We start from the raw sequence: 13,156 nt of genomic DNA on the forward strand, positions 1-13,156 counted from the left end.
GTTAAGATTGTGTAATTTTCTTATGGTTGTGAGGGTGTACAATTATTATGTTGCACCATGAACTCATGCAACAACACCTATGCTATGTATAACATTAAATAGCTCCTATGTCACTATTCAAGATGAGTGGGAAACTAAATCTTGTAATGATACTCTCAAAAATGAATCTCGTAATCATATACAATTCAATCCCTAGTTGGCACGACTTTCATCTAATGATTGAGATGATTAATAATGATGACAATGTAGCATGTATTGAACTTTTTATGTAGGAGGGTTTATGAGACCTACAAGATTAATAGCTTAATCTTCTCAAAAGATTAATATAATTTAATATGTGCATCTAAAAATTACCTCATCTCTTTGATTAGACTTTGAACCCCTTGACAAATGTCAAAACCTTGCATATAATCATTGACATACTTTTTGAGACTACATAAAGAACATTTTGTGTAGTTATATTACCATAGTAGTGCTCTTTGCTTCACTCCTTATAGTACTCATGTAGCACAAACTTTTCCCCATTATCTATTACAAACTTGCATAGAGATCATCTATGTAGGTATATTTCATTTTTTTTGTTTATTAGTTGTGTACACCACAAATTATTCAATTTTCCTTTTTATATAAGATGGGGAAATTGATAGTTACATCAAGAAACCTAAGTTTAGTCCTTAAATACGTTTGACACCTCATGAACTCTAGATAAATATGCTTTTGGTACATCTACCATGATTCTTCTCTTTTACCTATTGAATCCAAGGTAAATGGCTAGGGTTTGCATGGTATTTCTTTGGGTATGCAAATATCTCAAATCAAACTATATACAAGCAACTATAGTTAGAGATACCAATCCAAAAACTACTTATTTACTAGATACCTCAAAGCTTTGTGATTTGTAATAGAGACAAAAAGGTGCAACAAATGGATATTATTCAAAATTTCACAATGCATACACCATTACTAACATTTCATATTTAGTTATCTTATAATTCCTTGATATTGTGTTATTCTATGACTTGACAATAGATTAAACGATCTACATTTCCTTTCCCATGTTTCAATGGTGTTGTGCCAATAGCAGTAATAGATGTATATACATGCACAGGGAGCAATGTGCTCCAATGGGAATATATGATTGATGCAATGACCAAATTCCACTATAATGTGCTAAAAGCCTACTATTGTTCTAAATCAAATGGAACTACTCAACTTTTATCAATAGATCCTCCTTGGAACATAAGTGTACATGGTATGTCTTAGAAAAACGCACACCTCAAATGGTGTCTATAAGTAGCCAATGACACTAGATTAAGCAACATCCCCACCTTGAAAATCACATGAGCCAAAATGTTATTAAAGTGGGTCGTGAAAGTAAGGATCTTAAGGCCAAGTGTAATTCTTAATTAATGCCATGTCAAACATGAGATGCAATTATTCAATGTTGTCCACTGTATAAAATACATGGTTTAGTTATTTAGAAAAAATTCTATAAAATCATAGATGAAATCCTTACGTATCAAGTTTTGGCAATCTGACTTGCCTGCCCCAAATACTTAAGATATGGTAATCTCTAAAGTGCCATAAGTATCAAACTATGAAGCTTTTCATTAACATGTCTTTGATTTGGGCATTTGAGGATCAATTGCCAATGTAAGTAAGACACCCTTCTCTTCCTACATTACTAAACCAAGAGATTTTTTAAGGTGCTCAATTAATAATTTAAATATTAAAGACCACTTCATAACAAACTATGCCTATGCAAAGTGTATTCAAATATTTTTATCACAATAATATATTTACTAGTTTTTTTTTTTTGATGAATCGTCCTTTTCTATTAAAAAAAAAATACTCAGATTACAATTCACAAAAAAGGGTCAGGGGATACAAGATCACCCCGTGAATGAGTTCACACAACCGAAGTTAGACTAAAAACACAGCCATAGCTAGAAATAGAAACTATTCATAAAAAAAAAAAAACATATAAGGCAAGCTTAGGCTACCAAAGCAGTGCCAACCGAGGGTGGTGGATCATCTTTGTCATGAAAACCCCAATCATCTTTGGGATTGGGGGGTGGGCTGGGAACAATCTAGCCATCATCAGTAGTAGCAGTAATAGTGGCAGCCTCTGCATCTTTAACCTCTGGCCGCGGAGGAGAGATCACTAAGTCTGGGTGAGGCCACTTCCCAGAATGCGCATGATGAGTACTAGGAGGAGTCAGGGACCAAACATAACCAACACGGGGTGGGGAAGCTAAGTGGTGCCTCCATCTACCATCACCACCATTGGGAGAGTAGTGGCGGGAAGCCTGGAAGGGCGGGGTGTGCGAGTGGCGGCCTGAGGAGTGGCACCGAGGACGGTGGCCATGAGGCATCAAGGTATCTACTGAGGCATCAGGAGGAATTGTGGCAATAGTGTAGGGAGCATTGCCCTAGTGGTTTAGCAGCTCTTGCAGGTGAGCTACCTCAAGGGAAACTTTGTTAGCTTGCACCTGAATCTGCATAGTTACATTATTACAAATGCATGCCTTAGTGTACATAACAATGTTAACATTCAAAAAACTGTGTGTGAAAAGAACATCATTCCTATCTTTCCATAGAGAAAACAAAATTTCCAACCTGAAGGTATGCCAAATCTGGGCGAACTTCCAAGGAAATTTGGGAGTCACCCAATAAGATCATGTGCCAAGAAAAAGACTCAGGCTTGAATGGCTTAAAAAATCATGAATCCAGTGACTATAATTTTGAGCACACTTACAAAACCAGAAAATATGCAAGAAAGACTCTGGTTGTCCACAAAAGGGGCATCTGGGATCAGGAACCCCAATGTGTTTGAGTTGAGGCCCTAGGGGAAGACCTTGGAAGGCTAGGCACCAAGCAAAATGTGCAATCTTGGGTTCAATTATAGCATTCCAAATGGTATCAAAGCATTTTCTCCATTGAGAAAGAGAAGATTGCAAATGCCATCTCTGGTTTATCGTATCCACCATTGGAAGATGAGGCGAAAGCCTCAAACTTGGCTTGTAATTAGAAAATGGAGTGGCAGGATACCACTTCCAATCAAGCCACCAAGGTTGAAAAAACTAAATCCCCACTCTATGAAATAAGTAAACAGGGATGGAAGAAAGGAAAAGGTCAAAAGTTTGCTGATTTGAACGGATAAGGTGTACTATACTTGCATATCTTCCCAGGTCCTAAAACTCATGGTGACCCTTGAAAAGAGGTCCTTAGGAGTTCTGATGCCACATTTAAAAAAATGCAGAGCATTGGCCCCTTGAGTCTTCGCAGGGGGAGTACCCTGAATGGAAAACAGGGGAGACCACCAAATATTCTATTGATTTAAGGAGAGGCCATTGTGAAATTCATCTCCAGCCCATCGAAGCCAGGGCTAAATAGCCTCCTAGGATTTCTAGATGCTCTTGATGAAAAATGAGCCCTAAATGGCCATTGGCTCACACATGATGAGAAGGGTTTGGAAACCAATCCCCTTCCATGTAGGCCTGCTAACTAAAAAGTCAAAAGAAATGCAGTGCCAAACTAGAATCTTCCAAGCTTCATCTCTTGAAATAGCCCTAATAATTCATTTTCCACAGAGAGTAAGGCTTTGTTTCTGAGTGGAAAGTAGGCCAAGACCACCAGACTCTTTTGGGAGACAACAAAAATCCCAGGCTACACTGTGAAAGCCATGATGATCAAAACTAGAGGCCCAGAGAAAATCCCTGAGCAATCTTTCCAGCTTCATGTATGAAGCTTTGGATGGAGCCCAACAGGAAAAGAAGTACACATGAGTGGCCACCAAAATCTTTGAGCAAATATGGAATTTCCTAGTGAGGGAGAGCAGCTTTGTGATCTAATAGTCAAGCTTCTTGCTAATATTAGCTAGCACAACATTCCAAAGTTCCACAGGCGATGCCTAGAATGCAAAAGGAATGCCAAGAAAGTGGAAGATTTTCCCATGTGTAACCCATTTCCACTCAAACTGGCTAAGCCAAGGTGGAGCTAGCAAAAATGACTGACGAAAGTAGAGTGTTTTATGCCATTGAATGGCCGAACCAGAGGCTTGACAACAGGTGTCCAGGCAACTTAAAGCATTATTGATTTTTTCTTCTTGCTCTAAAAGAGTAAGAAAGGAATCATCAGCAAAGTGTCCATTGACTAATTGGGAGGATGATTTAGGCAAGGAAATGCCATGAACCAGTCCTGAGGACATAGAATGCGCTAGCAAATAGCCAAAACCTCCTGCAGCAAGGACCTAAAGTGCAGGAGCTAGTGGACAACCTTGCCTGATGGAATGAAAAAGTCCAAAAGCCTAAGATTGTGAATTGTTGATGGTAATGCAAGCATTAGCATCTCCATGGACTGAAGGAAATTGGGGCTAAAACCCAAAGCCTGGAGCATAGCAAAGATGAAGGGCCATTCAATGCAATCATAGGCTTTAGCAAAATCTATCTTTAAAAAGATAGTCTTCTGATTGGACTTGAGAGCTCGTTCCATTCCCTCCTAGACAATAATGATGTTATCAAGAATATATTTGGACTTGATGAAGCCGATTTTCTCAGGCCGCATAATTAAAGGCAACATGTGCCTGATTTTGAGAGAGTGCCTTGGCAATAATCTTATAAGACACATTCATAAGGGTAATGGGTCTCTAATTGCATATGTCCTCTAGAGCACCGGTTTTAGGTATGAATTTGATATTTCCTTTGTTTATAATGGCTCCTAAGCTTTTAGAATGATAGGCTTGAAGATAAACTTTGTGCAGATTAGGACCTATATGCTCCCAAAGGTGTTTGTAGAATTCATAAGGAAACCCATCACACCTAGGGGACTTGTCATCAGCCATGGAATAGACCACCTCTTTAAGGTCTCAAAGGGAAAGAAGTTGCTCACAGAAAGCACATTGCTCAACTGCTAGGTAGTTTGGAATAACATAAATACACTTTCTGAGAGCTTCCTCTTGAGCAACCAAATTTTCTTGCAAAGCAAACACGTTCTCATAGTGATGAACAAATGCTTGCAGGATGGCTAGGAGACTAGACAAAACAACATTTCTTTGTTTAATCCTTTAATCCCAACATTGGTTTGATAGGCGCGAAGAGCCTGAAAAAACTCCTCCTAGGCTTTGTCACCAACCTCCAACTAGTGGAGATGGGCTTTGATTTGGGTTCCACGAGCATCAAAATTATCAGCAATTTGTTTGTCATGGCGAAGCTTGGCAAGCTGAATTTGTAAATCCACATCAAAGGGATTGAGGATGAGAGCCTCAGAGGCTTTTTTGAGGGCAGTGTGTTGGCTTCATATGGTCGTTTTCTGAACATAGCCAATTTTCGCCCATAGATGCGCAGGAACCGAGTTGTTCTGATAATGGCATCATTCCACCATTGAATCCATCCCCTTTGACTATTTACTAGTTTGAATTGATAAGAATTAATACTTTAGTAACATATCTGACCTATTATAAAATCATCTAAAATGTGTCACTTATTACAAATATATTATCTCATTGAAATTTAGAAGGCACCATTACATCACCTTAATTAATAAATACACATGAAATACTTACTTTGATTTTGTGATTGTATATATTGACTATACAGATTCTCTTCATTACTTAGTTTACTCCTTATGCCAAAGTTACATCAAAATAATACCCACATTGCCATTGGGCAAATTGTTTGGCTGTTTATTGACAAAATGGTTTATTTGTTGGGAGGTAGAGCATTCATTCTGTGTTGTTAGATCCTGCACGTAATTCCTTGTGGTCTTTGTCATTGTCATAACCGCTGACAAAATTAGCCCGGTACCCAACATATGAAAGGCATCTTCTTTCTTCTGCTGCACTCGTTATTGGATGGCATTAGCCCTGTCTGGCGTATATAAAATAATTAAAAGTAATAATAATAAATTTAAAGTCATTTCAGCTATTTTTCCCTTAAAAGACACCCATGATATCCAGCTACAAAGAAAAAGATTAGACAAAGTGAATGTAAAGTGGTTTGATTAGATGTCCACACCCACTTCTCACTGTTTTCCTTTTTACAGCTGAAAAGCTAAAGCAGGCCAAATCAGGAAGACTCCATTAACAACTGTTAAATGGACTCTTTCGGTAAGCTTTGCTTCGGGCAGCTTCCCCTTGCCTTCACAAACAGTAAGGAAGAAGCAAAGAATATAATGAATCTTGACCCCTCCCTCTATATATACAACACTCTCAGCCAGTTTCATGAACACCAAGAAATTAAACAATCTCTTTACAACTATTTGTATTCCTAAACAATCTTTGATTCTCAGTTGAAGCTCAAATTCCAGCAGCTCATAACATTATCTGGCTTCAAAATGGGGGTAAATTATCCTTTCTCAACTATCTCGTCTTTTCATCATTAAATCAACAATATCAGATTTTCATAATCCATTTCTAATATTGAATTTTGTTTCTGAATTCGATTGCATACGTTTGTTAGTACATCAATATTTCTTAATGATAAGTTATATAGAATGATCCGAAATGTTGATGCTAACACATACACAATCGAATCTAGAAATAAAATTCGACAGCATTGAATGAATTAGTTCTCTTCTCTTCTGAGTTAGTAACAGAGAAGCTATGCAAAAGTCTATATATTCAGTATGTTTTAGTAATAGACCACCATTGTTGAATGTGGGTGCAGATGGTTGAGCTGAGAGTGGGCATGCATTGTGACAAGTGCATACAAGAAATCAAGAGAGCGATAAGAAGATTGGAAGGAATTGAGACGTACAGAGTGGATAAAGTATTACACAAAGTCACTGTCACAGGTGACATTACACCGAAAATGGTGTTGAAGACATTGATAAAATCAGGGAAACCCGCCTCTTATTGGGTCAATTAATCAATCCCATCCACCCATCTTCAATGTAAGAGAAATTGGAAGGAATTCATTGATACTTCACAACTCAGATTCCATAAAAAGAGGCGTCCAAATTACTTCCACAGAGTATTGGATTTTGCAAGAGTTACAGAAGTTGAATATTTAATCCCTGTCTAGATCCAACTATGATCCATTCTCTATGGAGAGATTATATTATTATTATTTTTTATTGCGGGGCCTAGATTGTGATGGGATGTTCATAGAATGTAATGTAGTCTTTGGTGTCAGTAATAAATCTGCATATCTTATGTGCATTAGGATAAAGATGAAGGGCAGGTGAGATTTGTGATGCTCAGCTTCCATTCTTTTGAACTACGTAGGCTGATGTAGGGGAACAAAGCCGTATGATGAGGATTCATCTCTGGATATACTGGCTTCATAGCTGCAATTTTTCTTCTTTGTAATAGAGGTTTTCCAAAACCTTCAATTTATATTAATATTTGTTTGTATGTGTTTAGTATATTTAGTTTTTCCTATATTTGGATGCTTCTTGTGACATTTTATTCCATTGAAATGAATTGTCAAATGTTATAATAGTTAATATTTTAATTTTGTTTCTTATTTTTATAGTAAATAATTTATAAAGATTATTTTTTATTTTGTTGAGAGACATAATCTACAAGAATTCTTCATAGTTGAAAAAGTAATTGAAATTTTATGTAATTTAGTTTTGTTAGCTGTTACATATTAAAGTTAAGTGAAATTAAAATATATTTATTAGTTAACATAAATGGTGGAGACTTCACCATTAATTCTAGATTTCCGATTCGTAGAGTGATGCATGATTGATTTGATCATGGTAGAGGGGGACTTGATGATAATTAATAAGTTCTAGACGAGTCATGCAGGACTGATTTGGTCATGATAGAGGGTGACTCACTAGTTAGGATAATTTACACCAAGGAAATATTGTTAACAAATTAGAAGATAAAAAAGATCCTTTATAAAGCTAGATAAATCCAAGACTTACTTTTGTTTCCAATCCAACAACATAATTATGAAGGAGACACAATGACAAACTTTCTATCAAATCTATAGATTTATAGAAAAAAGATTCAATAATTGACAATGATGCTAATTAGTGGTAAGGCCTTAACAATATGCAAGATGTAATTCCCCAAAAATAGTATTTCAAATTTCATATTATGAAGGAGACATAGTGGCAAACTTTATGTCAAATCCATAGATCTATAGAATAAAATTAATAATTGACAATGATGCTACTTAGTGGTAGGGCCTTAACAATGTGCAAGACATAATTTCCCAAAAATAGGAATTCAAATTTCCTTAACATTCATGTAAGACTGGAATTCTAGGACCAAACAAGAAATAGCATGATTGTTGAATGGTTATATCATTACTCTACCTTTGGCCTTAAAGATAAATGGAGCCTTGCATATATTTGACTATCACAATTTCGTTGATGTTTTTTGTTTGGATATAATATAGGCATGAGTATGAAGAATGCATTTTTTCTTCTTGGATGCATTTATTTGTGATGTTGTTAATTAAGTTTTTATGTCAGATTTTGTTGAATAGGTTATATACTACCATGTGAATTCTCACATATCATTAATGTATATTTCCAACCTCTTTAAAATCACCAAGGATAGAGGAATGATGAAGAATTTGAGGCGCAATTTCATATGGGAGAAGTGCCATGTATATTTGACAACATGGTAAATATTTTAAATGATCTTTTGACCATAGATGGAAAGGAATCTCATAGCCTAGATTTCATTGGTCTTGTTTGGAAGGACGATGAGCATCTACAAGCTTTGGTCTAGAAGGTGTCGATAATTTAAAGGTTCATGTCAAGAGAGAATGGCATATACTAACCAACAATGGGTATTATGGAGTTTTGCAACTCTATAAAAAAGTCACTTTATCCTAAACATTTCAATATGGTAACCTAGAGAAGAAGGCTATCATATCCCTATTGGAAAATATTGGTATTGTTGAATACATGAATGACTTGTGTAGCTCTAAGGTAATCAAGCATGAAGATTATGTCTAAAAAATTGCTATGAAATCTATATACAATACATACAAAATATATAAGCAAACATAATTCAATCCCTTCTTAGTAGACTTGGTCTACCTCTTAGCATGTTCATTAATTTTTTCGATTATATACTAATAAGATGAAACCATTCCTTGTTAAAAGGGGCAATTCTAGATTATATTTGTTTTTCTTGGAAATGGATTAAATATCTACTAATAAGATTTTAAATAGAATTTGGAATTAGATTTGTTCAATATAATTAGAATCTCCATAGTTGGGGGACATTATAAGGGTGAATGATCTTAAAATCAAGCATGTTGATATCGAAGATAGTGATGAGATGCTTGGAAACATTTTTTTATTGGTTATTTTAATTCATTTGAGTGTTTTTTCTTGTTGCACATGGAATTTTGCATGTTTCACAATGTGTTGTGCCTTATTTTATAGGTACACATAATTTTTTATGTTCTTGATTTACCATATTTTGGCTTACAAACAATATATTTTAGAGATTATAAGTGAGGTCATTTAAAAATCCTTATGGTTATCATAAGGTTTCTAAACCTATTGTTTACAATTCATATATTTTTAAATTGAAGGTCTTGTATTCTCAATGAGTTATATCTCTCATTTTATTAATACTCTAAGATATGGAAAATAAGTTTTGCTAACAATAGAAAAAGTTAAGAGCATCTATGTTCTTTGTCTCTAAATTGATAGGTAAAAATAAAAAGTTGTGTCACCTTTTAGGCTGACTTATTAGAATGACTAAATTTGAGTATTTATATCTAAAAATCATTTTTGTTCAAACATATGATCTAGATAAATTCATTGTAACTAAGTTATATAAGTTCTCACACTTTTTCAATTGGAAATGCCTATTAAATGTATATTTTATACTAATTTGTGTCCAATTACTAAAGAAATAAAACTGTTTCAGAAAAGTGATGTTTCAATAACTCTTAATCTTTTTAATGATATTTTTTAATAACATATAAATATTATTTTATAGAGCTCAAAGTCAAGAATATTCTCATATAGAATTTATAGTATTTAATTAGATATAATATATTGTAATTAAAAAATACAAGTGTAAAGTTTAGATCTTTGTTGGTGGAGATTAACTAAATTGTATTTCTTCTTATGTATACCTTTTACTTATAATAACTCTTCTTTATGTCAGCAAATCTTCCTTATACAGGGATGCAAATTTTATTTATTTATTTAATGTATTTGTATTGTTCTGATTTCTGACTGAGATCTATATGCCACTGTGATTGATATGATTTACAATTTCAAATGAAGTATATTATATATGTGTTGAGACATGAATTTGTAGGGGCATGACCCCACATAGTCATGCCTCTACTCATATTCATAATGTTTCATAAACACACCGATTGGTAACCATCAGTGATAACTATAATAATGTTAATGATCGACATAACCATAATGCCCAATCATGAGAAGTGATTGATATAGGAGATGCCCGATCATGAGAGAGGTGCCTAATCACACATTGTATCATAGATACAATCTTAGATGAATAAAACAAAATCGTCACATATAAAATGTGATCGATATTATATGATGCTTAGGAATTAGTTTATAACTAATATAGATATTTCAATAATGTAAGATTACGGTTATGTGTGTGTGTTTGTGTGTTCATGTGTGTACACGTATCTATTACAACTAGATCTACAAGATATGAACAATGCATATTTATATTTGCTTCAATGTCCTATGAGGCTAATTTCCTCAAAACTCCCTCTTTAGTGAGAAAGGAATCTAAGAAAATATAATGCAAGAACAAATACCACTTTAAATGTGGTCTATTAAGTTATGGTGTTTGGCAAAATCTAGCCTGAAGAAACAAGATAACACTTTTCTCCAACACATTTGATGTTTGGAGACATATCAACTATTGATAAGGTTGTCACCTTACAATAGTGATCTTACACATATGAAAGATCATCACCTTTCATAACACAAGTTTGCAAAAAGATTAATTTTCAATTATTCATGAATATACATATAACTTTACAAATTTATTTACAAATTTGTCATATCAAGTTTACCTTTGAAGTACTCTATTTTTAACCTTGCAAGAGGCTTGGTGAAAATGTCAACATTTTTCTCATTAGTGTTGATATAAATTAGCTTAATAACATTTCTATCAAACATGTCTCTTATATAATGGTAAGGAGTCTCAATGTGCTTTGATCGATTGTGGAAGACAAGACTTGCAAAAATATTGATGCAACTCTGGTTATCACAATGAATTACTGTGGGACTTAGTTTCTTTCCAAAGAGTCCAACTAATAGATTTCTTAGTCATACTTCTTTGCGAGCTCCCATGAAGGTTGCTATATTTTCAACTTCAGTGGAACTCAAGGCATTATAGGTTGTTTTCTATTGAACTGGGATATCATATATGATCCAAGATTGAAGCAACATCTTGTAGTACTCTTGTAGTTTATGGAACAACTAGCCCAATTAGAATCAGTATATCCTTCAAGTTTAATCTCAACATTTGTGGTACAAACCAAGACCAGTAGTACCATGTAGATATCTCAAGATATGTTTAGCAACCATCAAATGAATTTTCTTTGGTTCACACATGAAATGACTTAAAACATTGGTGGCATAGCAGATATTAGGCCTAGCATTTACTAGATACATAAGTGATCCAATGATTTGTTAGTAGAGAGTGGGGTCAATAGACTCTAAATTCACAGCTTCTTCTTTTAGCTTGTGTAGATTTTTTTACATTAGAGTTGCTAGAGGTTTGTTGTCTATCATTCCAAATCTACCCAAGATTTCATGAGTGTACTTCCCTTGATTTAGAAAAATATGATCTTTCTTTTGACATACTTCTAGACCCAAAAAAATAGTGTAGTAGGCCTAGATCCTTCATTTCAAATTGAGCTATAAGATCTTGTTTGCATCTTTCAATTAAGTGATCTTCACCTGTTATCAATAGATCATCAACACATAAAATAAGTATTAACATGTCATCATTGGAAATATTGAAGTATTTGTTAGGACCAGCTTCTCTCTTAGAGTATCCCAGTTTAATGAGGTGGCTATTATCCTTTCATACCAAACGTGAGGTGCTTATTTGAGTTCATAGAGAGCTTTGTTGAATTTACATACATATAGATTTGTATCTTTCATAACAAAGCCTTCAAGTTGTTCAATATATACTTCTTCATTAATGACACCATTCATAAATGTAGTCTTGACATCAATTGATGTATCTTCCATCCTTTGGATGTTGCAATTGCAATAATTGTTCTTGCCAAAGTGTATCGAGCAACTAGAGAAAGGTTTTCCTCGTAGTCAATATCTACCTTCTGTGAAAAACCTTGAGAAAAAATTCTTGCTTTATGTTTTTCAATAGTGTCATCTGAAGCATATTTGATTTTGTATTACCACTTTGATGAAACAATTAATTTTTCTTTTGGCCTAGGTACAATATCCCAAAAATCATTTTGTAATATGGATTGATATTCTTCGACCATAGCATCTTTCCAAGATTGAAACATTAGGAATTTTTCAATAGTTGATAGTTCATATTTAGTAAGCTCATATACTAGTGCAATGTAACAAGATTTTTTTCTGGTTTTCTTGCCTTCCCTAGAAATTTCATCTAGCTTAGCATTATTTTCTTCAATCAGTTTTCTTGCCCATAATGGCTTTTTCTTGATATTAGAGATGTCTCTATTTTTTGTATCTAGTAAGGGTTCATTCTCTTCTGATATGTTCTCTCTTTGAATATTAGTTTGTGGATTTTCATCTAATTCAATGATGGGATCATTTTCTATACTTGTTGATAGTTTTAAAGCAATGTTTTCTTCAAATTTGACATATCTATTGATTTCAATTGATCTTTGTCTAGGTACGTAGACTCTATACCCTTTGAAATTCTCACTATACCCAAAAAAAATTAATTTCTTCCCAGCTGGTTCTAACTTGGTTCTCTTTTCTTTAGGTATGTGAATGTAAATGAGGCAACCAAATATTCTAAGATGAGTTAGGTCAAGTTTAACTCCTATAAATACTTTTTTCGGAGTTATGTTTTCTAGGATTGAATGCGAGCATCTATTTTGAATATATGCAGCAGTCTTAGTGGCCTTTGTGCAAAATGAGGAGTGTAAAATTTGATCATGAAGCATGGTTTTTGTTGTTTCAACAATGGTTCTATTTTTTATTTATGCTGCCCCATTATATTGAGGATTAT

The 13,156-nt window shown here is 34.2% G+C and overlaps 1 protein-coding gene across 1 annotated transcript; it reads left to right on the top strand.

Annotated features, from left to right (window-relative positions):
* The first annotated feature begins 5,978 nt into the window (after positions 1-5,978).
* LOC149550412 (copper transport protein ATX1-like) lies at positions 5,979-7,365 on the top strand. The gene is made up of 2 exons (XM_089795079.1): positions 5,979-6,339; positions 6,666-7,365. The coding sequence occupies exons 1-2, from the start codon at positions 6,334-6,336 to the stop codon at positions 6,864-6,866; spliced, it is 207 nt and encodes a 68-aa protein (XP_089651205.1). The 5' UTR covers positions 5,979-6,333; the 3' UTR covers positions 6,867-7,365.
* Positions 7,366-13,156: the final 5,791 nt, after the last annotated feature.

Source organism: Cupressus sempervirens, chromosome 7 (assembly GCF_028749045.1).
Source record: "Cupressus sempervirens isolate cs-2001-9-10 chromosome 7, ASM2874904v1, whole genome shotgun sequence".
Classification (NCBI taxonomy): domain Eukaryota; kingdom Viridiplantae; phylum Streptophyta; class Pinopsida; order Cupressales; family Cupressaceae; genus Cupressus; species Cupressus sempervirens.